General features: G+C 38.2%; 1 protein-coding gene across 3 annotated transcripts in view; it reads right to left on the reverse strand.

Moving 5' to 3' along the window:
* Window positions 1-3,806: 3,806 nt before the first annotated feature.
* Window positions 3,807-25,793, reverse strand: part of Pls1 (plastin 1) — a 99,595-nt gene continuing 77,608 nt past the window's right edge. For all 3 annotated transcript variants that reach the window (XM_028866009.2, XM_037207848.1, XM_037207847.1), the window contains 8 exons: window positions 24,179-24,274; window positions 23,292-23,487; window positions 18,857-18,935; window positions 14,714-14,828; window positions 10,387-10,520; window positions 9,761-9,884; window positions 4,708-4,832; window positions 3,807-4,473 (listed from right to left, as the gene is read on the reverse strand). In XM_028866009.2, coding sequence (XP_028721842.1) covers window positions 4,338-4,473; window positions 4,708-4,832; window positions 9,761-9,884; window positions 10,387-10,520; window positions 14,714-14,828; window positions 18,857-18,935; window positions 23,292-23,487; window positions 24,179-24,274 — 1,005 coding nt within the window. In that variant the 3' untranslated portion in view covers window positions 3,807-4,337. The remainder of the gene's footprint in view (window positions 4,474-4,707; window positions 4,833-9,760; window positions 9,885-10,386; window positions 10,521-14,713; window positions 14,829-18,856; window positions 18,936-23,291; window positions 23,488-24,178; window positions 24,275-25,793) is intronic.

The raw sequence follows: 25,793 nt of genomic DNA on the forward strand, positions 1-25,793 counted from the left end.
ATGTATTCATAAGTAAGTCAAAGGTGACCTATAACCATTTTTAAGAGATTTGTTATTTAGACATCAGCTGACTGACACATAGCAAGTGTGACTTGAAATTACATCTTTTCAGTAATTTCTACTGTTTCCTACAGTCAATGTTAGGGGAAAATCTGAACCTTGTGTTTAAGTTTTAGATTTTTAAGACAATGAATAAATTTACTTAGGAGTATCTTAAATTTGAGGGCAATACTTCCTCTCCTATTCAGGCTGCTTTGTCCCATTACTTTCTCTAACAACATTTTAATTTCCTAATTTTTTAAATCAACATTCTCTTTAGATGCTCTCTAAAAGGCCTTAGTAGATGCCAGACATCTTTTCAAACATTTTTCTACATGTTTACTTTGAAATAGTCTCTAGAGTCACTCTGGTTTTTGTTTCTAGACAATCTCCCCATTATTCTGTAATGTTAAATACAGTTCCTAGTTTATGTATTGGTAAAATTTCCAAATGGCTCAAGTGAGGCCAGTAGAAACAGAACATGTTTACTTCTGTGTGTGTACTTACATATTTTTTAATAAATATTAAAAATGTTTAGTCAGTAGCAGAACTCTAACCCTGACCTATCCAAAATGTATTTGAGGTTAAAGAATTCAAATGGCTCATAGCCCTACACACAGAATCTGTTTCCAAAGAACTCCTATGGGGCCTGGATTGATTTCTAAGACTTGAGAGAATCCCAACCCACTTTGGTAGTAATCTTAGGAGATCTTCTAAAGCATTAGAGAGTCTACTTCAGGCAATCTGGTGTTATAATACACTTCGGGTTCTTGGATTGTCTCAGTTACAGACTATATTCGTTTTTCTCCTTTTTCTTCTTTTTTTTCCCCCAAGACTGTGTAGCTTTGTGCCTTTCCTGGAACTCACTTGGTAGCCCAGGCTGGCCTCAAACTCACAGAGATCCGCCTGCCTCTGCCTCCCGAATGTTCTTTCTTCTTCTTAATAAACTGCTTGGCCAGCATAAACTGGATCATTCTAACATCACATACACATATTTTGCATAGATGAAGACCAGTGGTGGAGTTATGATGAACAATGGAATGCAAAACTCAAAAGTAGCACATTACTCTAAGCAACTCCAAGTCACAGGTTTAAAAAAAAAAAAAAAAAAAAAAAGAGCAATCACAACTCCAGAGAAGGGAAAGAAATTCTGATTTACATCAAGTCCTACAAGTAAGATAGAACTTTTTATATTTTTCAATGTCCTCCTTCCCTTTGCTACTCTAAGGGCTGCATCTGTCTGTTTCTTTTTCATAGTGCCTACTAGACTCTTTATTTGCATTTGTTTGCCCCACTGAACACAGTCCAAAACAAAGCATCTTTAGAGAGACCTTGCCTAACTATCCAAATAATCTCCCCCTCTGCTCCCAAATCAGACTGTAGCTGCTGTGGAACAATCCTTTTGTACACTGTGAAGATTTGTTGCTGTGGTTGGTTTAATAAAGAAGCTGACTGGCCAATTGCTGAACAGGATAAAGTTAGGCAGGAAAGCCAAATTGAGAATGCTGGGAAGGAGAGTGTTGGAGTCAGGATTCGCCAGCTAGATGTAGTGGGAGCAGGAGATGAATGTGCCATGCTAATAAATGTACTGCCACATGGCAGAGCTTAAATAAGGAATATGGGTTAGCTTAAAATGTTAAGAGCTACTTAGTAATAAGCTTGGGCTATTAGCTGGACGTTTACAATTACTATAAGTCTCTGTGTGGTAGTTTGGAAGCGGCTCCAGCGATGGAAAAATTCTGCCTACATGTAGCACATTCTCCTGTGCTTTCCATTATCACTCTTTCTTGTTTTATTTATTGCTATTTCTTTATTGGCTGACTGTCTCCACTAGGATTTGAACATTGGGGACAATAAATTAGTGCTAGTGAATTTTATTCATTCAAATTATTTCATCACAAACTAAATTTACAATAATCATGTAGTTAGTCTTTAATAGAATTCTTCATATGAGGGCCAGTGAGATAGTTCAGTAGATAAAAGTGCTGTTTCTGCAAACTTAAAGACCTGAAATTTTTGTTTTTGTTGATTTGTCGAGACTGGGTTTCTCAATGTAGCCCTGGTTTTCCTAGAACTTGCTCCTTAGACCAGGGTAGCCTCTAGATTTGCCTGCCTTTGCCTGTTGAGTGCTTGGATTAAAGGTGTGTGCTACCATGTCCTGGTGAAAACCTGAGTTTAATTCCCATAAAGGTGTAAGGAAAAAACCAACTCCACAGATCTGTCTTCTGACCTCCACATGTATGCATGCATACCCATATATATACATCATCCATACACACAATGATAAAAACATTAAAATTTTATAACATATTTTTCTTTTTTAAAAAATTATTTATTTTTATTTTATATGCATTGTATTTTGCTTGTGTGTATGTCTGTGTGTAAAGATGCTTGATCCCCTGGAAGTGGAGTTATAGACAGCTGTGAACTGCCATGTGGGTGTTAGGAATTGAACTAGGATCCTCTGGAAGAGTAGCCAGTGCTCTTAACCATTGAGCTATCTCTCTAACCCCTAAATTTTTTTTCTTATATGAAAGAAAAAAATCTCACCTCCAAAGAAATAAAGTTTTTGTATTACTTCATTTAGGTGTTGTGTTCTTTTATGGGAAATAAGTTTATAACAAACCAATACTGAAGGTTCTATATAATTATTTAAATGAAATAAATACACATTATACATACACAGCATTTTATTAAATATACTTTGTGAGTAAAAGAACACTTTAAAGTACTAAATCCCATGTAAATCAGATTATCTTAGTAAATATTATGGTGAAAAAAATCAAAGAAGCATGATTTAAATAATCTCAGAAAAAGAGCAAAAGCATACTTACATCTTCATATAAGAAAACAATCATCAAAATATAAAAGGCAAAGAAATCTCTTGTAGAAGAATATATTTTAAGAAGTCCACCTGTTAGTATTTCATTAAAAAAAAGTCTACCCTAAGCACACAGACACTCTCCCTCTTCACAGTCTGTTTTGATCAGTGGAAGAGGAGGATGTAGACAACTCATTCACACAGAGATGAGTGCAGCACTTCCTTGTACAGGAGGATTGCTCGCTCGCTGGCGCTAAAGTGGAAGACGGGAACAGATTTCCGGCTTCAACTATGAGCCAGAGAATTTCTCTACCGCTAAAAATGCTGAGGAAAAGAGGTTTCAAGTTTTAACTCTTCCTAAGGAACACAACCCTTAAATATTCCCAGCTTACACAGGGCCGTGAAAAACATGAAACTATGATGGACATTAGCTTTTATAGGCTTTCTACTAAAGTTATTCGGTGGGCATATTCTAATTCTGTAGGCATCATTACGACTAGTCCTGAAACTAGTAAGTGTAATGTGATGCTAATAGGGCCATATCAATGTCTGTTGAGATGTTCTATCCAGTGTTTGGCTGCAAGTTCTTTGAAAGGAATTAGGTGAAAAATAACTACATGCACGTTCATAATTAATATTTGTAAAAGATACCTTCACACATCCAATATCCACAAGCTGAAAGGTGTCACACACATTGTAGGGGCAAAATCAATACTTAATGGCTAGCTGACCACTTAATACATACCATTTAAGAAAATCTGGGTAATTCAGATACTTTAGGGAAATACATACATGTAACATCTTACCAACCTTTAGTATTATGCTACATGTCAGAAATAAAGCTACATTATCAAACCAGGACATGTAAAGTAGCAAAGCAGTTACAGTCAAACTTTAAAAGTTCCTACAGCTTATGCAAGAAAGAACCTCGGGGTTTACTCAAGAATCAGTTTTCATATTAAAAAAGTTTAATGTTGATGAACTATACTTATCTCTTTAAATTTTTATATGAGATAGAAATTTACAGAAAGATTACAGTTTTAGATCACTTTACATAGGGAAAAAACAAGAGGATTAAGTTAGATTATGACTTTAGGTATATTTGTGATCAAAATTAAATAACACTTCAAAAAAATCCAAACACATTTAATAGCAGGACCTGACAAAACCTTATACAGGTCTTTTTCAAGCTATGAAAAAGAATGATTAGTCTTATTTTGGTAAGACCTTTAGGAAATAAAATAATTCAATTATGAAATAGCAGCTTGATATTCCTGTATTGGTATTGATTGTTAAAGTAATTGTGTTATCCAAAAAGGTTGACAAATTCTAACTAGTATGGACAGGATATTATTCATTTCTGAATACAGAACTATTTTGAGCATAGACACTCTGATTTTATACCCACTACATTTCAAAATTCTGTAAACTGAGACATTCGATGTGTTTAATGTGGCAGATCATAGTAGATGTTTCATCATTTGAGTCTGTTCAGTCCTTTTCCCATTAAGCAGGCAAACACTGTCATAACCATCTTTGGTTTGACATCTACGAGGTCATCAGGTAGCGCATAGATCCGAGCACCAATCTTCCGAGCAACCGAAATGGCGTACCTTGAAAAGACAAGAAAGACATCTTGGGATTTGTTATCTACCATGTTTTAAATTAATACATTTTAAGAGAAGAACCTTTTTATGAGATTAACTTTACAAAAACGTTTAGGGTGTGATTTTTTAAAAATCATATTTCCCATACAAATTGGACTTTTAAAGGTAAAAACGTCCCTTGTGAGATTTTAGGTCTCACAAGAAGGTCACTGTGGTCTAATACAAACCAGAAGAGCTTACTTAGCATTGTTCAGTTTGTCTTCATCAGTAAGGTTTTCTCTCTTGATCATCTCCTGACGAACTGCATTTGGTGCAATGGCATCTATTAAATCTAAGACAGGCAAACTTGTACTAATAGATTTATCCTGGGAAATAAAGATAAACATGCATGAACATCTTACCTTTAATTTTCACAAATGTCAGCCTCTTCTGGTCATAGTCACATAAATGAAACTAACCTATAAATTTTTTTTGTACTTAATATTAAACTTTTTTGCAACCAACACATATAATAAACCATTTAAAATATGATTTTCCTTCAGTCTTCATGTAAATTATACTGTATAGAGAGTTGCCCCAGACCTGAATATGATTTGTGGGCGTGATAGTTCCGATTTGTGCCATCTGTAACATCTATTCTATAGAAAACAACTTTGAGATGGAGTTGATGTGTTTTAAATTAATAATTTTATTTTTTGTGGACCATGAATTCCTAAGACTTCAGTTAGTATTTTCAGAAAGAGCAGTCAAATAATGAAAGGGAACCTCATGTTTATAAACAGCATTCTTAGTGATTTAAATGTTTTATTTGTCATTATTTTTCACTCCAGCATCCCAGAAACAAATAAACAATATCCTCTTTTAATGATGCAGTGTGTAAGTCCAAAAGATCAAAGGGCTAACACAGCCAATAACTACAAAGTATTTGAACTGTGACAGTCTAACACTGACAACCAAGATACTCCATTTGCAGCTACTTCCAGAGTGAATTAAAAATGGACTTAAAATTGAAAATTAAGCTGGGCGGTGGTGGCGCACGCCTTTAATCCCAGCACTTGGGAGGCAGAGCCAGGTGGATCTCTGTGAGTTCGAGGCCAGCCTGGTCTACAGAGTGAGTTCCAGGAAAGGAGCAAAGCTACACAGAGAAACCCTGTCTTGAAAAACAAAACAAAACAAAACAAAACAAAAAAACAAAAAAGAAAGAAAGAAAGAAAGAAAGAAAGAAAGAAAGAAAGAAAGAAAGAAAGAAAGAAAGAAAGAAAGAAAGAAAATTAAAAATTAGGGTAGACTATTGGAGTTAAAATAAAAAATCCTGATGGGAACTGATTTTGTAACTTGCCTGCTCATGGACAGATGATCTGTTGTTCTCAGCTTGAATAATGGCCTCTATTGCTTGCCTACCCCAATCTGGCCCACTCCTTAGCTCTCTCAATTTTAACAGAACTCATAGTTTTGCTGTGTCCATCACTTTCATGTGGACATGAGCTTCAAGGAAAGTTCTTACCATCCAGTGCGCTAGGAATGAACCTGAACTGAGTGTAAATCATGCATTCGAAACAAACCTTATGTGTAAAGAATACAACACCCAACCAGATGTACAATATAGCTATGTATTAAAAACTTAGGGGAAAGGGCTGGAGAGATGACTGAACAGTTAAATAGCACTGGCTGCTCTTCCAAAGGACCTGGATTCAATTCCCAGCACTCATGTGGTGGCTTATGACTATCTTTAACTCCAGTTCCAAGGGATCTAAGCCCTCTTCTGACCTCCACAGGCACTAGGCATGCACGTGGTGGTGCATAGAATTACATGTAGGCAAAACACCCACAATTATAAAATGTTGACAGTGAAGGGGTAAGCTAAGAAAAACAAGTATCTAAAAAAGCCCTTGTCCCAGGGCTGTCTAAGATAACAGAGCAGTTCTATCCTATTACCACAAGGAATTTACTCGAGCCTAAGTTAATTAGGCTTTCAGAATCGACATCTTTTTCTGAAAGTGAATGAGAGGATGAACCCTCTGTCATAACCAGCAATATAACTAAGAGGAGAATCAGCTTTGGTGGATAGTTGGCGTGTTAAATGGCAAAGCACTAATGGGTGGGGGATGGGGGTGGGGGGAACTACTGCCTCAAATAGTCCCGAAGTCTAGCCAACAACTCTACATTTCTGCTGTTGTAGCCAGTACCTTCCTCTTTCATCTAAACCAATTTACAAGTCTACTCTTGAATCCAGAAACACCTTTACCTAAGCTCTGGGATGGGAATGCCACAGGATTCTTGGCCATTATTATAATGAACAATGTTTTTTTTTATTATTATTATTTTTCATGTTTTACCATGAAGAATTTTTTTACTGAATTAAATGAAAAGTTTCTAAAGATTTTTATCAGATCCTTAAATAATGTTTCCAAGAAAACAGACCCATCTTCTAACTCCCCTAACTTGGACTCTATCGTTGAAAGTCACTTTATTATTGCAAAGGGGTAGAAGATATTGTGAAAATCCCTAGTTCCATATAAGTACACTTATAACACGTCCCCTTTAAGTTAAGCATAAAGAAATTATATAAGCAAAAGGTCTCTAGAATCTTAAAAGTGAATGAAACCTAGAGCTTAGCCTGATTCCCAAGACAATGAATTGTAACATCTCTTTCCTTTGATTTGATACTCTATTTTATTATTCTTCCTGTTGTTTTTCAAAATAAAAGTGGAAAAAACAGGGATATGACCAAGAGTGTTTTCTAAAAGACTTAAAAAAGACTTAACAGGAATCCCTTATATATATATATAAATATTGGCAGTGCCATTAGCATAGCAAGCCCCATTTATTGAGCCCTTACTGTGTGCCAGGCATGCTTAAGTTTTTTTCTGTTTGTTAACTTATTTAGTTTTACAATGATCCAGGTAAGACAGATATTATCTCCATCTTAAACTTGGGGAAACTGAAACACAGAGAAATTAATATCATAACTTGTCCAAGAACACGCAGGTACTAAATGAAGAAGCAAATATTAGGTCTGTTTCATTCACCCGTAGATGCAGCTCAGCTACCAGTCTACACTGCCAAGGTTTCTGAAAAACAGCTGTCTTCGTACGCTGCCATGCCCTTAGCTGATTGACACAGAACTGCGGACATCTCATAATGCAATGCTCCTTTTCTTCTCTGTGTCCTTCCCTGAACAGTGAGTTCTTTGAGGACACTGGTAGCCATGGTAAAAGGCACCTGCCACCGTGAGCTTTGATATTTACAGAATGAATAAGTAATATGTCAGTCACATAGGTAACAGGTGCTGAGGCAAGAGTCAAACCCAGGGCCATACAGCTACAGAGTTTGGTCTTGAATCTGTAAGTAGACAGACCTTGATAAGAAAGCCAGTTCTTCCCTTTGAAAGGTGCACAACAATGGACAAGTTATTCAACTTCTCTAATGCTCATGGTTTTGCTCTAGAGTTGGTAAATGTGAAGAGTGCTTAGCATAATGACATTCTCAATAAATGGCAATTATAATTATTATTACTTGCTGATATACTACTTCTCTATCTTCTCAGTGAGGGAAAATTTCCTTACAAATAAAAGGATTAAATGTCTTTTCTAAAATGCCTGCTTATAGCATGTCTTGAATGTGATTAATACCCTGTTTGTGAATTTAGACTTTTCTTTCTGAAACAATCACCTTCTTCACATTACTCCTATTACTCAGTATGCCTTATTTAGGACAAATTTCTCCCCCAAATCTTGACTTACTCTGTTTTGTACAATGTGCTTTAAAAACCATCCTCTCAACGTTGCCTTTACTCAAGGTGGATGATTCTAGCTTGTTATCTCCCTCTTTTGTCCACCAGTTCAAATCGTTCATCCAGCTGATGTTCAGATCAACTTGCTCTTTTTTCCATTTTTAGTTTTTTTTTTTTTTGTTTGTTTTTTGTTTTTTTCGAGACAGGGTTTCTCTGTGTAGCTTTGCGCCTTTCCTGGAACTCACTTGGTAGACCAGGCTGGCCTTGAACTCACAGAGATCCGCCTGCCTCTGCCTCCCGAGTGCTGGGATTAAAGGCGTGCGCCACCACCGCCCGGCTTATTTTTAGGTTTTTAAATGTCTATTATACTGAGTTACTTAAGGCCATTTTCCTGAAGGTACATAACGCACTTCGAGCCTATGTCCCACCATCAAATCTGTATTCTCTGTCACTCTTCACTGACCTCTGAGTTAGAAAGGTCCACCTAACTGTACACTTGAGAAAATCAGTTGCATTGCTTGAATTCCTATTTTAATTTAAAAATTTTTATTTTATATCTAAAACATGGAGACATCAGACTGAAAGTTACTTTAAAAAAAATCAACAAACAATAGTGTTACTAGTGTCCTCCAAGATATAAAAGAAAAAAAGATGTACCTGAATTAGGACTCAGAGAACATCTTTCCCAAGACCTATTCTGTTTAAACCATTCAGAGCCTTGCTTTTTGTAGTGACTTAACTTATCAATGTATGATGTTTCTGCTACTCTCAAATATTGTTAAATATATAGAGCAAAGGCAAAGAAAGGAATAAATATGGGTAGGTGTCTTTAAAAATAGCTTCGTGTTCCATCTATTGGCACTTTTAAAACTGTTTTGAAAAGCAGAAATTGCTGTGTTTTTTTAAACATACAATAAAAATCACAAACATAAGGGTCACTGAATGGTATGTTCAAGCAGACATGCTTATTTGTAGCTAACACCAGCTAGCATGCAACAGCAAAACACAATGAAAATGCATGAAAATTAGTGAGTATGTTTGTCAGATGACATTCTCCGTGCTTTATGAATCATCCACAAATGCTCAGAAGAAAGTGTTAAGTGCACTATGAAGCCAGATGACGAGAATCGTTTTTCCTACCAGTTTTCTCAATCCCCACTTGAATCGCTTTGGCTGGCTCTGTAAGGCTTGGAAATGATGCCAATACAATTCAGAGGCTGCTGCTAGGGAGCACAAAACATTACAGGTCCTGTACAAACAACCAACACTTGGTAGCTTCTTTTTTCATTTGACAACTGGATTTTTGGCTCAATTCTATTTCTAACATCAGATTACCTCGTTAAATGCACTAACCTGCATTTATATTCATAGATAACCAATCAAAAATATAAGAATTCAAATTATTTCTAGTTTACACATGCCAGATAATTACTACCCCTAAATTCTGGGTTATATGTTTCTTTGATATAATACTAATATAATTCTGAACCTCACTAATGTAATTCTCATTAAAAATCCTTTCCATGAAACTTAGATATAACTTTTAAAAGATCTTGTTACCTTGAAGCTGGAAATGGAAGTGCTTTTGTTTGCACTTTTGAGAGTCTGATTGACCCATTTAATAATAATATCATCACTGACTTTTTCACCTTCTCCAAGATCGGATAACACCTTCAGTGTGTATCTGCAACAGAAACAATATGAACTTGAGATAAGGGGATAATCTGTTTTCATATCATTTATATCAACATTTAAGAAATAGCCAGGTGTGGGGGCGTTCGCCTATAGTCCCAGCACTTGGGAGGCTGAAACTAGAGGGTCGCAAGTTCCTGTCTCCAAAAATTAAATTTCTAATTTTAGTCTGGCATTTGCACTTAGTTACACTCACACGTTACAAAGCTCACGAATCAAAACCAAACATTGCTAGACAGTATTTTAAAAATGTAAAGCAATTCCTTACAAGGCCATTTTAACAGCCATTAATAGAAAGTCGATTGTATTATTAGAGATTAACCCATTGTAATTTTTGAGAATATATAACCAATAGCAAATCTTTTACAGAATTAATTTATTTCACATTGTATATTTCTTATGTATGTTCACGAGGCTCCAACACTAGCTCCGTCTTTAGTTCCAATGATTCGCTGAAGGAAACTCGGGGTTGCTATGAAGACAGGCGCCTTTACCTTCTCATCAGCTGCCACACCAGTGCCAGGGTCAGCGTTGCGTTCCCCTCATTTAAGTCCTGCCCAGCAATGCCAACCAGAGAGAATTTGGCCTCGTTCTTCCCAAGCTCTACTGCATAGTTACAGTTTTCAATCTGGAAGGAAGCAGAACGGTTAGTATGAAAACAGATTGCAAAAACATTCCTAGACTATGCCAACCTAGTCCAGCCATCTGAGAAGTAACGGCAATGGCACTGTGTGACCAAATTTCATTTCACAGCAACCAAGTTGACAGGAAAGTGACCAAAACAACAGAGGGATTCATCTAGATGATGAGAATGGCTGAACAGTGTTACGCTCCCCTCCAACCCCAAGTCTTGCCTGCAAATCACACGGTTTATTAATGGAAAGTCTACGGTTAAAAACTCTTATTTCACGCATTCTCTGAAATTCATGTCCTTGCCCGCTTGATTCAGCAAAGGCTTTGTCAGGGATGCGGCTGTTGTGCGGCCGTTTCCTCCTAGATAAGACACTCTACCTTGGAGGGAAGTTTCTCAAGATACAGGGTGTTCTAAAGGGAAGCTCCTTAAAATTCAGGAAGTCTCGGAAACTGACCAGATTCATTGGGTGCCTCCCTCCCCAAGTAAGGGTGCTGAGAGATAGTGTCGGAGTAGCTGACCGGCTCAGGAGAGGATGAGACCAGATGACCTGCCCCGGAAAGGACACTCTCCGCCCTATTAAGTTGTCTGCAGGCTGTGCAGTGTGCACCAGATTTCCAGCTTTCATGAGCTGTCACCCACGTTGGGGTAGGCATTGGTGTCATTTCCGCTCCTGTAAGTAACCCCTCACTCATACTCTTGTAAATAACCCCAATAAAACTCATTGGCTCGGACTGGAGAGATGGCTCAGCGGTTAAGAGCACTGACTGCTCTTCCAGAGGTCCTGAGTTCAATTCCCAGCAACCACATGGTGGCTCACAACCATCCATAATGAGATCTGGTGCCCCTCTTCTGGCCTTCAGGGACACATGCAGGCAGAACGCTGTATACATAATAAATAAATAAATCTAAAAAAAAATCATTGGCTCACCAATTTGGACTGTGGTGGTATCCATACTTTGGCCTGTCATCGGTTCTCTATCTGAAGTGAGAAGATGCTTGCTCAAGTCACCCCAGGAATAAATAGTGTCACCCAAAGTAGCTCAGTAGTAGAGTGCTTTCCTAGTATGTATGAGGCCTGGAGTTCAATCCCAAGAATCACAAAACATAACTAAATAGTCTTAACTATACCAGCCAATTAGCTAACGCTTATTAACTTTCTTGGATTCGTGGACTATGTTATACTTAGTTTTTATGTGTTTTCTTTTGTTATGCATAGTATCAATTCCCTATAAAAAATGTTCAGTACAAATCCCTACCATTCTCCCCACACTTCAGCTTTGTTCTCAGCACAGTGTCATCTACAGTAAAAAGATGACTTATGAACACTTGTGGCAGTTTGAATAATGTCCCCATAAGCTTATATATGTGCATCTTAGTCCCCAGTTGATGAACTGTTCAGAAGGATTAAGAGGTGTGACCTTGGAGGTTTGTCACTGCGTTTCAAAAGGCCACAGCAAGTCCAATGTCTCCCTCTGCCTGCTGCCTAAAGATCAGAATGTAAAGCTCTCAGCTACTGCTCCAACACTATGCCCATCTCCTTCCTACCATGATGATAATAAACTAAACCTCTGAAAGTATAAGCAAACCTCTAATTAGATGCTTTGTTTGGTTGGTTTTTCAAGACAAGGTTTCTCTGTGTAGTTTTGGTGCCTGTCCTGGAGCTCGCTCTGTAGCCCAGGCTGGCCTCAAACTCACAGAGATCCACCTGGCTCTGCCTCCCAAGTGCTGGGATTAAAGGTGTGTGCCACCACCACCTGGATAGATGCTTTCTTTTATAAGAGTCACTGTGGTCATGGTGTCTCTTTACAGCAACAGAACATAAGTAATACGAATGCCAAGTAAATCATTCCCCCCCCCCAATCTACTTACTCATTAAAAACTTGGTTAAGTCCTTTCTTTGTGTGTGTGTGTGTGTGTGTGTGTGTGTGTGTGTGTGTGTGTTGACATATTTTATATTTGGTATTTGTAAGTCTTTAAAAAAAAGTTTTTCAGGCCATTTTTGTCCTTAAAAAAAAAAAAAAGCAACCAACAGCAATACTCTACTCTGTACAAGTCTAACAGACATTAGAAATGTGCATCATTCCAAAATCGTGGTTAAGTCCTTTCTAAATGTTTGTTTGGGTCCAGTCTCTACAGAGGCTTCTGTTAGTCATCATCTGGTGATATATGCATCAGAGGTATGCTTTTTATGTTTTTGCTTTTTTGCTTTAGTTGTGTGTGTGTATGTGTGTGTGTATGTATGTGTGTATGTAATGTGGCATATGTACGTCACAGCACTAGTGTGGAGGCAGAGGGCAACCTCAGGCATCAGTCCTCCCCTCCCCTTTAGGGTACACCTGCTGGGTACCCTAGAGCTTCAGGTGACTTTCCTGCCTCCTCCTTACACTTCCCTGTAGGAGCACTGGGATTATAGACACTGATGCTACATGTCCAATTTTTATGTGAATTCTTGGGATTTGAACTCAGGTCCTCACGCTTGTAGAAAGGACCTCTACCCACTAAACCATCATTGCAGCCCTTTCCCCTGAGGATTTCTACTCTGATGAAATTGGAAGCTCTAAAACCTTTTCTTTTTCTTTTTAAATCTTAGCATTTGGGTGTTTTGCCACATGCATGTAGTATCTGAAGAAGCCAGAAGAGTGCATGGGATCTTCTGAAACAGCATGTGGCTGCTAGGAATTGAACCCAGGTCCTCTGGAAGAGCAGTCAGTGCTCTTAACTGCTAGGCCATCTTTCCAGCCCTGGGTCTTAAAATCTTATCACACAAGTAGAAATAAAAGGTGTTTACTAAATACATTTTAGATAAATACTAATTAAGAAAAAATAGTGTAATTAGTTTCTCTTAGTTTTCTTTCCTAAGTTAGTCAAGACATTATTCAAAACATTTGAGCCAGAGATGCACACACACATACACACACACACACAACTAATATAATTTTTTTTACTAAAAAACTAATTCTAGTACTCATAATTATCCCTTCTTAGCATAGTTAGTATAAATAAGCACTATGAGGATGTATATAATTATGATAAGTGAAATAAACTTCTAGTTTACAAAATACCATGTAACAGTGTGACCAGGAAGAGAGAACAGTAGGGATGAATGGGAAACTTTTCCAGTTAACTACAGTCGTGGCTTCTGTGCAAAATGTGTTTCAGTAAAGGCAAATTCTTAGGAAGCTGATGCTAAGAAGGGCGATGGGGTTGCTAGTTAGAGTCGAAGATGATGCCGACACAACCGGAAAAGAATAGGAAGCCACACATTAGTGCTAATGCCCAGGAGAGGGTGGAGTCTATCTGGGGTAGCATCTGGTTTGAAATGTGCTATAGAGCACCACGCCCCGCTTTTACGTAGCTTCTGGGGACTGAGTTCAGGTCCTTGTGTGTGTACAGCAAGCACCTTCCCAGCTGAGCCATTTTCCCAGCCCGACTTTCTAGTTTTTCATGAGAGTAATAAGCTGAATTTTTAAGGTCAAAGGATTTATTAAATATTCTTGTTATGTATTACAAAGATTCTAGAAGTATCATAAAAAGGAACACTTTTTCTACCGTTTCATTTCTCAGCAACATGCTTCCCCACCACTGTCCATTTCTTTCAACGCTCCACCTCTCTTCTAGTTTCCCTGTGACAAAATTCAGTCACTTTTTTGAATTCCGACTCAAATACAACCTCCTGCACGAAGCCAGTTGGACAGGGTAAGGCGTGGCCCTTTTCTCTTTAAAACCCACAGGGCCCATTTTGCTCACAGTCGCGGGGACGCGCATCTTAGCGCCATCATTTCTATAGCACTTCCTAGGAAGCAGTTCCCTGGCTTTTTCCTGTCATGCACTGCCCTGTGCGGGCAGTAAGAAGTCAGAATACAGCTGACGAATAAATGAGTAAGTGAGCAGTTAAGATTCAGCAGGTTGTGGCAATTACGACAGAAGAGCGCACTTAGGCTGCGTCTCAATAACAGAAGTACCATAACCTGCTAGAGATGAAAACGCTGTAATGAAGTGTCGGCCTGGGAGGGCTGCCTTCCTCTTCCCAGACACTTAATACCCGGGCTGATAAAGAACCCGTTAAGCTTAGCACATCGGGAGGGGAAATAAGTCTATAGGCACAAACCGCACAGCGACATTTCTGAAACGGAATCCTGGGCTTTACAGCAGAGCAGCCACAGCGGACCCACAGTCACTCCACTCACCTTCTTCATGTTGCCCCCGAGAGCAGGGTAAGGAGGCTTGTTGACCTGGCTCCAGTTGACCGGCACTCGGATCATCTCATAGAGCTGAAAGATCACCAGCGCATCGGCAAGGTCACTAAACCAGGAAGGAGACGCACATAAGAGAGGGGAAATTGTCCCTTACTATAACGTCGCTACAGATGGATGTGTGTCTTTAAAACACAACAGTTATTCAAAGCTTATAAATGACAAGGCATTCCATTTGACCTCAAACCCAACCTAAGAATCTGTCCAACTTTTTCATGTTTACAAGGCATTTGTACATATACACACTTGGATACGCGCACACAGATCCTTATTACCACTGTCTTTATAAATTTGAAAACAAATGTCTAGTATTATAAAGACAATTGAGTCAACTATCCTTACTATGGACTCCTGGTCTGCCCTCAGATATGTTAAATTTGGTCTGAAAATACTGATATAAAAAGTTCTACAAGGGGCCGAAGAGATGGCTCAGAGGTCAAGAGCACTGACTGATCTTCCAGAGGTCCTGAGTTCAATTTCCAGCAACCACATGGTGGCTCACAACCATCTGTAATGACATCTGGTGCCCTCTTCTGGTCAGCAGTCATACATGCTGTATACATAATAAATAAATAAATCTTTAAAAAAAAAAAAAAGTTCTACAAGATACATTAAGTATTTAAAAGCAAGTGGCAGGACACACATATAGTTTGATCTCAAAGTGTTATACGTATGTAAGGACTGCTAAGAGCGACCATGTGTGAGGGAAAGGGGGATATGAGAGGGAACGAGGGGGATTTGCATGTTTTATTTTATCCAATACACTTACATTGTTTGAGACTTATACAATAGAATGAGTTCATGTGTTGATTTTTTTAAAACTTTAAAAATAGTTATAGGAAAATTACAGCTGTTCAGTGGGTAGCTGTTCCTGTTCAATAATAAATGTTAAGAGGAACGATTTTATAAGGAAGTAGGAGTTTTGAATGTAAGAATACTAAAGAACACTGTTACTTTGGATTCAGAAAAAATACATTCTCCAAGAAGCTTCAAGTCTCTCAAGTCTGTTTTCAGCTCTTGATGTGAAGGAAATAAAGCCATATCAATGCAGTAATTAGTAGTTCTGGGAAGGAATGCGTGGCCGTTCTCCTCCAATAGCTTATCCACTGGCTGTGTTCTGCTAAGGTTCTTATCAGAGTTACTTTTCCTTCTCTGGGCACACACCATGAAGCAGTAAATGAATGAAGTCAGGCTCTGTGCTAAGCAATAGAGACATCTAATGTACAGTTATTAAGATCTTAATGGACTATCTAAAAGCACATGAGCATTTTGTATGTAAAAAGATATCACTAAAGTCCTTGTGTAAGTTCTGGAATTTCACCCATTTTTTTTTCTTTCTTTCTTTTCTTTCTTTTTACTTTAAATGCATTCACCCTCCTTCTTATTTACTATGGTATTATTATTATTATTACTCATGTTCTGCACATTAGGAACCTGAGGCTCAGAGAGCTGAATAATTTCTAGGGACTTCACAACAAATTCCAGAACCAAATGGTGGTAGAAAAGTTCCAGGACTAATAGTTCCAAACATATGTTTAATAGCTTATTTAAAGAAAAGAATATTTAGTTAACATCAGTGTTATAGTCATCTTAGTTTCTTTGGAACCAACTAAGTATAATATAGGTGGGTTACTAAGTGCTAAGAATGGGTTAGGAATATAACCAGACCCAAATTCACAGACATATGCTGCTGCCTATTGCTTTTCTATCACCAACAGTTTCTTTAAGATTATGTTACTTTGGAGATCTTCTGAAAGTGAACTATCTCTTTCTCAAGAAAAAAAAATTCATATGCCTTGATTCCTTTACTAATATTTCAGGAAGGATATCATAATAATAACCGAACATCCTTTAACTAAAAATTTGATCAATTTTCTTTTTTCAACCATTGAGAACTTTAGTGTTCTCAACATTTATAAAAGTTATCTTGACTCTCGAAAAATCTTAATCCTTTTTTTACATGTGTGTGCATGTGTGTTCATGCATGCACGCATATACATGCATTTACATGTGTGGGAAGTGTGTACATATTCATGTACACATGGCCACCAGAAGACGACATTAGGTGTTGTTTCTCAAGAGCTCTCCACCTTGTTTTTTGAAACAGGGTCTCTCACCAGTCTAGCATTCGCCAAATCGCCTACACTGGCTGGACTGCCTCCTTCTGGTCTCTGCGGGCACTGCACACACATAGTACCAAGACAAACAAGCAGGCAAAGCCACCCATACTCATAAAATAGTAGTATTCGTAACAGCCTGAACCTGGAAACAACCTAGATGCCCCTCAACTGCAGAACAGATGAAGAAAACGTGGTACATTTACACAATGGAGTATTACTCAGCAGTAAAAACAAAAACAAAACAAAACAAAACAAAACAAAAAAAAAACAAAACAATGATATCATGAAACCTGTAGGCAAATGCATGGAGCTAAAAATATCCTGAGTGAGGTAACCCAGACCCAGAAAGACAAATGTGGTATGTACTCACTCATAAGTGGATATTAGGTGTAAAGCAAAGGATAACCAGGCTACAATCACAGTCCAGAGAAGCTAGATAACAAAGAAGACCCTAAGAGGGACACATAGTTCACTCTGGGAAGGGGAAATAGATGAAATCCCCTGGGTAAACCTGAGGTGGTTAGAGGGGGTAGAAGGGAGAGGATGGGGGATGGGAACATGAGGGATCTGAATGGTTGAGTTGGAGGAGGGACTGAGAGGGCTAGCAATGAAAGAGATATCTTGATAGAGGGGGCCATTATGAGGTCAGGGAGAAACCTGGTGCCAAGAAAACTCCCAGGAATCCACAAGGATGACCACAGCTAAGACTCCTAGCAATAGTGGAGAGGGTGCCTGAACTGGCCTTCTCCTGTAATTAGATTGGTGACTATCTTAATTGTCATCACAGAACTTTCATCCAGAACTGATGGAAGCAGATGCAGAGATCCACAGCCAAGCACTGGTCCAAGCTCCAGGAGTCCAGTTAAAGAGAGGGTGGAGGGATTATATGAGCAAGGGGGGTCAAGATCATGATGGGGAAACCCACAGAGACAGCTAACTGGAGATTGTGGGAACTCATGGACTCTAGACCAACAGCTAGGGAATCTGCATGGGACCAATCTAGGCCCTCTGAATGTGGGTGACAGTTATGTATCTTGGTCAGTTTGTGGGGCCCCTAGCAGTGGTACCAGGATCTGTCCCTAGGGCATGAGCTGGTTTTTTGGAACCTATTCCCAATTGTGGGATGCCTCACTCAGCCTTGATGCAGTGGGGAGGAGCTTGGTCCTGCCTAACTTGATATGCCATGCTTTGTTGACTCCCATGGGAGGACTTACCCTTTCTGGGGAGTGGATGTGGGGTGGTAGAAAGGAGGTGGAGGGAGGGAACAGGAGGAGAGGAAACTGTGATTGGTATATAAAGTAAATAAAAGAATTTAATAAAAAAATATATATTTAAAGAAAAAATAAGTACATCTTAATTAAAAAAATGTTTAGCCATTAATTATAAGAAAATACATGTTCACTGTTAGAAAATAAGACCAATCCATATTAAAATATTCTCTATTCCTATTATTTAGATTTATAAAATTTGGTATGTACTTCTCAAGACTTTAAGAATTCATTTACAAATTTATATATAGTCAATTTCAAAACTAAACCACATCATACTTAGACCTATTCCTGGTTTATTCTCAATAACATACTATAGACATCCTTTCAAATGAATCCATAAACATCTAATCACATCTCTCTCCAATGCTGAAGTTTCAGTTTCAGCTGCCCTGTTCCTGTAACAAAAGCACTAGTCTAGTTGCTGTACATCTGTTCATCCAGCTGGAAGTTATAGACTTTTGTTTCTAAATGTCTATTAAGATAACAGTTAATAAATAAGGCAATGCTGGTTTCAATTTTAATTAATATTTTAATAAGTAGCAGGGGACAGAAATTCTTAGCTAGGACAACAGCAAATGTTGGCTAAATTCTTGTGGTTGGAGAAAACATCCTCATGTAAACATACCTAGAGGGGAAACTTTAGTTAGATTATGGTAGCCAGGCTGAAACACAGTCAGCTATTTTACCTGTACAAATGGTTGATGTATGGGTTGACCCCCAGTGAATTCATCCAGTTCCGAAATGTCCTCTCTTCCTTGCTCTCCCCTAGGGTAGACAAAAGCACAAATGATGATTCAGGCCAAAGTGGTTAAGAACAATTCTTAAAGCATTCTGGCAGGGGTAAACTGGCCACTTTGGCATAATTTCTTTAAGGGGAAAATAGTTCTCATCCCAACTATCCAGGAAGTCTCCCTTTGTTCTCTCTCCATCTAGATTCTCTGATTTGAGGTCGATGAACTACTACAGAGCCATGGGTTTTTCTGCCCAGAGATGCAACAGATAGTAGAAATGCAACTTAAGTAGCATAAAGTTATAACCTGATTTGGCCAAACATAAAGTCAGTCTTTTAGCGGCAAGGTAACAAACAGCACAGTAAACAGACTAGAAAATTCTACCTTTCTCACATGCAGCCTCTCTACGTTTGGGTAGATTATGGTTACACAGGAATCTTCCTGGACACACAAATCTAAACTTTCCAAATAATGAAGGTGAGAGAAGATTTCAGGTGATATAAAAAACATGCAGTGAGAGGTATCAACATTTTCCAGCTTTCTGTGTTACTTTAGATTGCTACTGTTGAAAAGTCACGAGGAACACAGACACCACAGCATTCATTTTGTTCTGAGATACATTTCACACTGTAAGTTACTGGATATCAAAAATAAACTCAACAGGTATTTCTGCTTAGCCTGTCTCCCTGGGTGTACACCATCTGTTTTTAAAAAAACAAAACAAAACAAACCATGAGTATGGTGTGCACAAGTCGGGGAGAGATGTGAGCTCTGCCTGCCTTATCTGCCTTATAGAATCTACTGACAGCAAATGGTTCCAAGTGATTCCATCATGTCTTACTCTTTGACAAAGTGGGGGGACAATAAAATAACTCAGACTGTATCTTATCACCAAAATCTCTAAAGTTAGAACCTTAATGCTTCTTAAAACATTTCTATTTCTCATCACTTCTAATGCACAGGGAAGTGTAGGTCACTCTAGACTTTGGTCTATGAGAGAATCGCAATACCATTTGGCATAGGAATCTATAACCACCTAGACAACAGGATTCATTCTTAGTCATTTCTACAGTCAACTTCAAATGAAGTGCCACCGAGAGTATGAACCTAAATATCCACAAAGGAGTGAAATCTTATACAATCTAAAGGATTCCATTTATTTCCATAAAATTTCAGTAAATAAGCAGCTCGCCTTATTTCCATGTAGATTTTCAATACTATTACCTAACAGTTACCAGAATCTATATAATTCTAGATTAATTAACCAAATAATTTCTTGTTTAAATTCTATCCCTTCTAATCTCAAAAAGTAACTGACTGGTCTGTCATATCTGCTACACTACTTTATAATAAACAATCTACGTGGGAAAACTTTTATTAAAAGAGTCAAGTCAAACTAAGTGGTGAAAATTAAATCCCTGAACCGCTTCCAACACGGCATAAACACAAGCACATTATGTTTACTGTTTGATACATGTGGCTTCTTTCTCTAACTTACCGGCACCAAATCAAGATACATCCCCCCCCCCCCCAGGAATTGTTTCTAGCTAGGAAAATCCAAAGTATGTTTTTAAATTATAAAGATCAGAGTGTCACAATTTTTTTATTAAAATACTCAAAATCTATTGAAACTATTGATATAATGGTTATTTGAAAAGACATTAAACTTACATTTAAAAGTTTAGAAACTGTTATAAGTTTTAGAGATTTGAATTTTTTTCTGTTCTCAACTAAAATTGTGTTATTTTGATTTTTAACACATGGAAAGTAAAACAGATTTTCTAAGTGAGCATTTATTTACCTAGTGTCAATTGTCACCTTGGTAAGTAGATGCTCAAAGCTAGAAGCACTACGCATTTGTGCAGGAGCCACATAAAGCATTTCAAAAACATATGTATTGCAGACTAGAAAATGCTTTTAGATTGCAGACAACTAAAGCAATTGTGTCACTAAAAAATCTTAATTTCTAATTACTCAATAGTGCTATAAAATATTTTGATTTGCAAGTCAAATTGGCAAAAGTTTTAATAAGACAAGTGTATTTTAAAACTACATTATTAAGAAGACAGGAAGAGAAATATCATACTCAACACCCACTGAATGTGCTTTCCTCCTCCCACCCTAACCATTAATAAGCACACATTGCAGATTAAATGCTTTCATTCATGATCAGGTAAAACCTCTTCTGTGACTCTTCAGAGTAAATATTATGACTTGTGTTTTCTATATATAAGAAAGCCAAGGCTCATGGGGGTTACTCAGATAGTAAATGGTGGAACCATGATTTGAACAAAGTCTTTCTAATTTTATGGTCTATTTATTTTCTATCACCACAAACGAATTCTTAGATAGTTCTCTCTGTATGCAACATAGGTGTTTGGCACAATTTGATACGGAGGCTTAACGTTTAACTGGGCCTTTAAATTTCATTAGTTCCCTCTAGACAAAATTCTCTGCCAATGAGACATACTAATATATGAATTTGGGGGTGTGATAAGTTCAAAGCGAAAATTTCATAAGGATCTGTAAAAAACAAATTTACAGAGGAAAATAACCCATTGACAGCCAAAGTCAAATGCATTATTGGCAGCTCTGTCAGGACATACATATGTTCTAAAGAAAGATGATTGATAAATATTTCCCACAGTATCCTAACCAGGATAGGGAATACTCCAGGAAATATGTAGCAACCGTGTTCACACTGAAAACTCTCAAAAGCATGCTGAACACTAGCAAAGAAACCCACACATGACAGAGGAGAGCGAGCAAGTTGGAAAAGGCATTTAGCAAAGAATTCAGTGACTATAAAAAGCAGATCATTTTTAATATGCCACTCTAAACAATGCCTTCTGTTGTAAGACACAGAGGGATTTTGAAGTTTTCCAGACTCAAAAACAAAAGTTTTCCTTTTTGACTTAATTTTTAAAGTTCTAGTTTTTCTTTGCTTAAAAAAGGAAATCTACGTTTTTGATATTTCCCCTCTCAGTTATGTATCTTTGTGAAGAATAAAGTCCTCGTTTGGCGGGACTCTCACCAAGAATGCAGTAGATTAAACATATAACTAAAACTACCTTTCATCTGAAATTTAGTGCTCGTGATGCTGTACTGCTGAAGGGACAGGCCCCTGGAACGCTAGCTGTGGCAGCCCACGGAGAAAGACTGACTGACTCCCTCTGTCTCGCTGGGGAAGACAGCCAGAACAGGCTGTGCAGAGGGCATGCAGCAACATTCAGTTCTCATCTCCCACAGCAGGGCACCTAAGCCTCAGGGTTGGCTCTCCCTGGACAGCCAGCAAGGCTGCCTCTGTTTTGACTCTTCATTTTCATGTTAATGGTGTCCACGTGGATGAGGGTGTGAAAATGGGAAAAAGTGGAAGAGAGTCTGGGTGACAGAGAGGAGGAGAAAGAACTAGTTATTGAGAATGTTTTTTGTCATTAAGACAATTCATATATTGTAAGCGTCAATGACATTTAGAATGTGCAACATAAATAATATGAAACAAATTATGTTGTAAACTATAAGTAAATCCTTTCAAAGACAGTTACGATAAAAAAATTAAGATTTGTCACAGGAGAGAGGTAAAGACTTTACATCAAATCATGAAGTCTAATTGTCAAAACTAGTTTCTAATATGTTCACCACAATATCCCATTGTTAAAGAAGGCAAATTAGGTAGAGTGTACATAATCAAAGCCTTGCTCTACTTAATAATTTCATTTGCATTTCTTGCTTGTAGTCATTCATTTTAAAGGTATATTAAGACAACACAGCATGAAAATGCAAAACAATAAATATCAACCCAGATGGAAAGTATAAATACCACTAATAAAAGGAAAATTCAGAATGAATATATTTATAGAATATAGAAAAGTACTAAATACAGTACCTACATTAGGAGGGGTCAAATCTGCATTTCATGAAGCAAAACAGGAAAGTATTATATTATGAGACAGATAACAACCACCTACACACAATAAGTAATGAATATGATAATTTTTTCATATACTCTAAAAACATTAAAAAGAACAATAATAAAGTCAAACTTGCTTTCAAAGGCAAAAATGCTATCAAGAACTACTTTTCCTAATAGATAATTCATTTTCTATATTGGTGGCAGAGTTATGTTATGGGATCATTTATGAGACTCCTTTAAATATCTGAGAGTTTTCCCTTAACTCTTCTGCAGAAATGGCGGGTTAGTAAGAGTTACTCGGCATTTTCTTACAACAAACCCAGCAATCACACCCTGTAACTTGAACTTTCTGTGACTACACATGCTGACACATACACACAATCGCATCTCCCACCACAGTCCCCTACCCAGGACGGTGAAATAGGACAATACCACAAAAGAAACGCAGTAAGTCAACTCAAGGCAGAAAGAACGTACCTTCCAATAAATTGATATCAATGTCATTATTCTCAGGCTTGTGTAGGCATGGGTATGTGTTAAAGAGATTCGCTACAAAGGCTAGATTTAGCTTGGGGTTTCCGGAAACCACATCTGCAGGAGTAACAAACTGCCTGCAGCCAAGCTTATCTGCTTCCTGAAGCATGAATCCAGCACGCTTCAGGTCATTTTTCTCCTAAACAAGGAAACAAAGCAAAAATGGTCAATATCAAACTTTTACTGACATCATTTTATAGCTATAATATTTACAAGGGATTATATTTCCACAAATGCATCAAATAATAGCAGAATGTGAAAGAATCACAAACCAACCTCCCATTTTATTTTAAATACTTTAAAGTCTCTTAGGGGTCTAGAGAGATGGTTCAGAGATTAAGAGTGCCAGCTGTTCTTCTAGAGGACCTGTGTTCAGTTCCCAGCACCTACATGGAGGTTACAACTATCTGTAACTCCAGTTCCAGGGCATCCAATGCCCTCTTCTGGCCTCTAAAGGTACCAGAAACTTACATGGTTAAAGAGGGCAGGAAGAGAAGGATAGAGAAAGGAAAAGGGGGAGGATGGGAAGGGGGAGAGGGAGAAAGATAGAGTGTGTTATGCTATAAATCGTTGCCCTCACCATTCAAATTTAGAGTTAAAAAGTAGAACAGAAGAATCACAAGGAGTTGGGGGAGTGGATGGTCACTGTTGGATGGGAACAGTTTCACAACGAGATTAAAAAAATCCCTTGAGAAAGACAGTAGTGATGGTTGTTACAAAGAACTGTGGATGTACTGAATAGCACTGAATATGCACTCGGAAATGATCATTTTTCTGTCATGTGTACTATTACTACAGTGTATAAAACTAGTTTTTAAAAAACCACTTACATTAAATCCTGAAAGATCAATGGCAATGGCAGGTTCATCATCTCGGTCACCTTTAGGAGCAATCTGATTAAGCAGGTGAAAATAGGCTTTTGAATCCTTCAAGAAAGAAAGAAAATAGCATTAAAATAGCATTTTAAATGAATAAAATACAAGATAAGTTTAGGTGAAAAGTGTTCTCATCTCAAAACAAAACAGTGCATGAAACAGCTTAGTGCATCATTACCCAGGGGTTCCTGAACACACAATACTCCTTTATACTTCTGGCTTCTAGCAATGCGCTTACACCCCGGAGCTCCTAGCAATGCCGTCCCCTATACCTGGAAGCCCCTCCCCTTACCTTTTCCATGTGTCTACAGTCCCCAACCATCAGAGTTGTCTAGGCTCAAGTCAAGCATTTACTCTGGGAAGGCTTCGCTGGCCTCTCTAGACCAAACCAATGCCTCCCCTACTTTATACTGCACCCTTCCCATCTCTATACATAAACTGTGACCTCGTTAGATTACATCATCTAATGTAGTTCTCTCCAAAGATGGCTGCTATATTTTTTCTCCAAACATACATGTAGCTCTTCCCAGCAGGAAGCAGAGGCCATTTCCCTCCCCTCTTATTTAGGCTGGCCTGGCTATTCACACAGAGCACTGTGAATGTTCTGGGGATTTCAAGCTCCAAATCCCAAGGAGCCTCTGGTTCCTCCCTCTTGAAGTTAACCTCTACCTAAAATGTCCAGCTCTGTGATATTCTCAGAGTGTGAGGAAGCCGGAGCTAGCCATGTGGAAAGGCCTGGCAGAGGAACGCCAAGACACAGGACCGATGCCTTTGTGCACCTTTTGGATCAGCCAAACTGACAACTGATCCCAGAAGACAAATGTAGAGCACAGCCATCGGCGTACAAAATTGCGAGGAATACCAAATCATTGTTTTAAGCCAGTAAATTCTGCACAGTTCGCTAGGTCTAGTTGGTCAACTTCTCAAAAACCAGCCTTTATATTGCCATGCCCAGTATAATGCCAGGAGATTCTTAATAAATATCTGAATGAACTGAACAGAATTTTAAGGAGATTCAGACTAAGAAGCTTTTAAAACAGGAGTTAGTGCCTGAAAGCAGAGAAAACTGTCATCATAGTGGCAATACGTGACTGAAGTCGTCATATTTAAAGAGGAAATGTGAATAAAAGACAGCACTATTCTACTTTTTTTTCCAGCTCATTTTGGAAAAAATAAATCAGGGGGAAGAAAAGTCATAGGGTTGCAGTTTGGTGGTGCTCAGCATGACCTCGGGGAAAGTTACTGGAAAGTGGAAGAGGATGTTACAGTTTCCTCCACAAGGTTCTCCAGTGGAGAGGAAAGTGTTGCCAAGCTCCTCTGGTTAGGAGACATACCATAAGATCCCATAGTCAACTGATCCCCACGACCTCAGACAGTTTGATTTTCTATTAGCTGCTCATTAGCAAAATGGGAGGAAGAGCACCGAACCCACAGGGCTCCAGTCCAGCAAACAGATGCAGTAATTCCTAACTCATTATAATTCAATGGGCCAGTGACAGGGAAAACGCATCTGTTAAAGCTATTGTCCCCTTAATCTCACAGCCAGTTGTTAAGTCTTTTTAAAATAAAC

Source organism: Peromyscus leucopus, chromosome 7 (genome assembly GCF_004664715.2).
Source record: "Peromyscus leucopus breed LL Stock chromosome 7, UCI_PerLeu_2.1, whole genome shotgun sequence".
Taxonomy (NCBI): Eukaryota; Metazoa; Chordata; class Mammalia; order Rodentia; family Cricetidae; genus Peromyscus; species Peromyscus leucopus.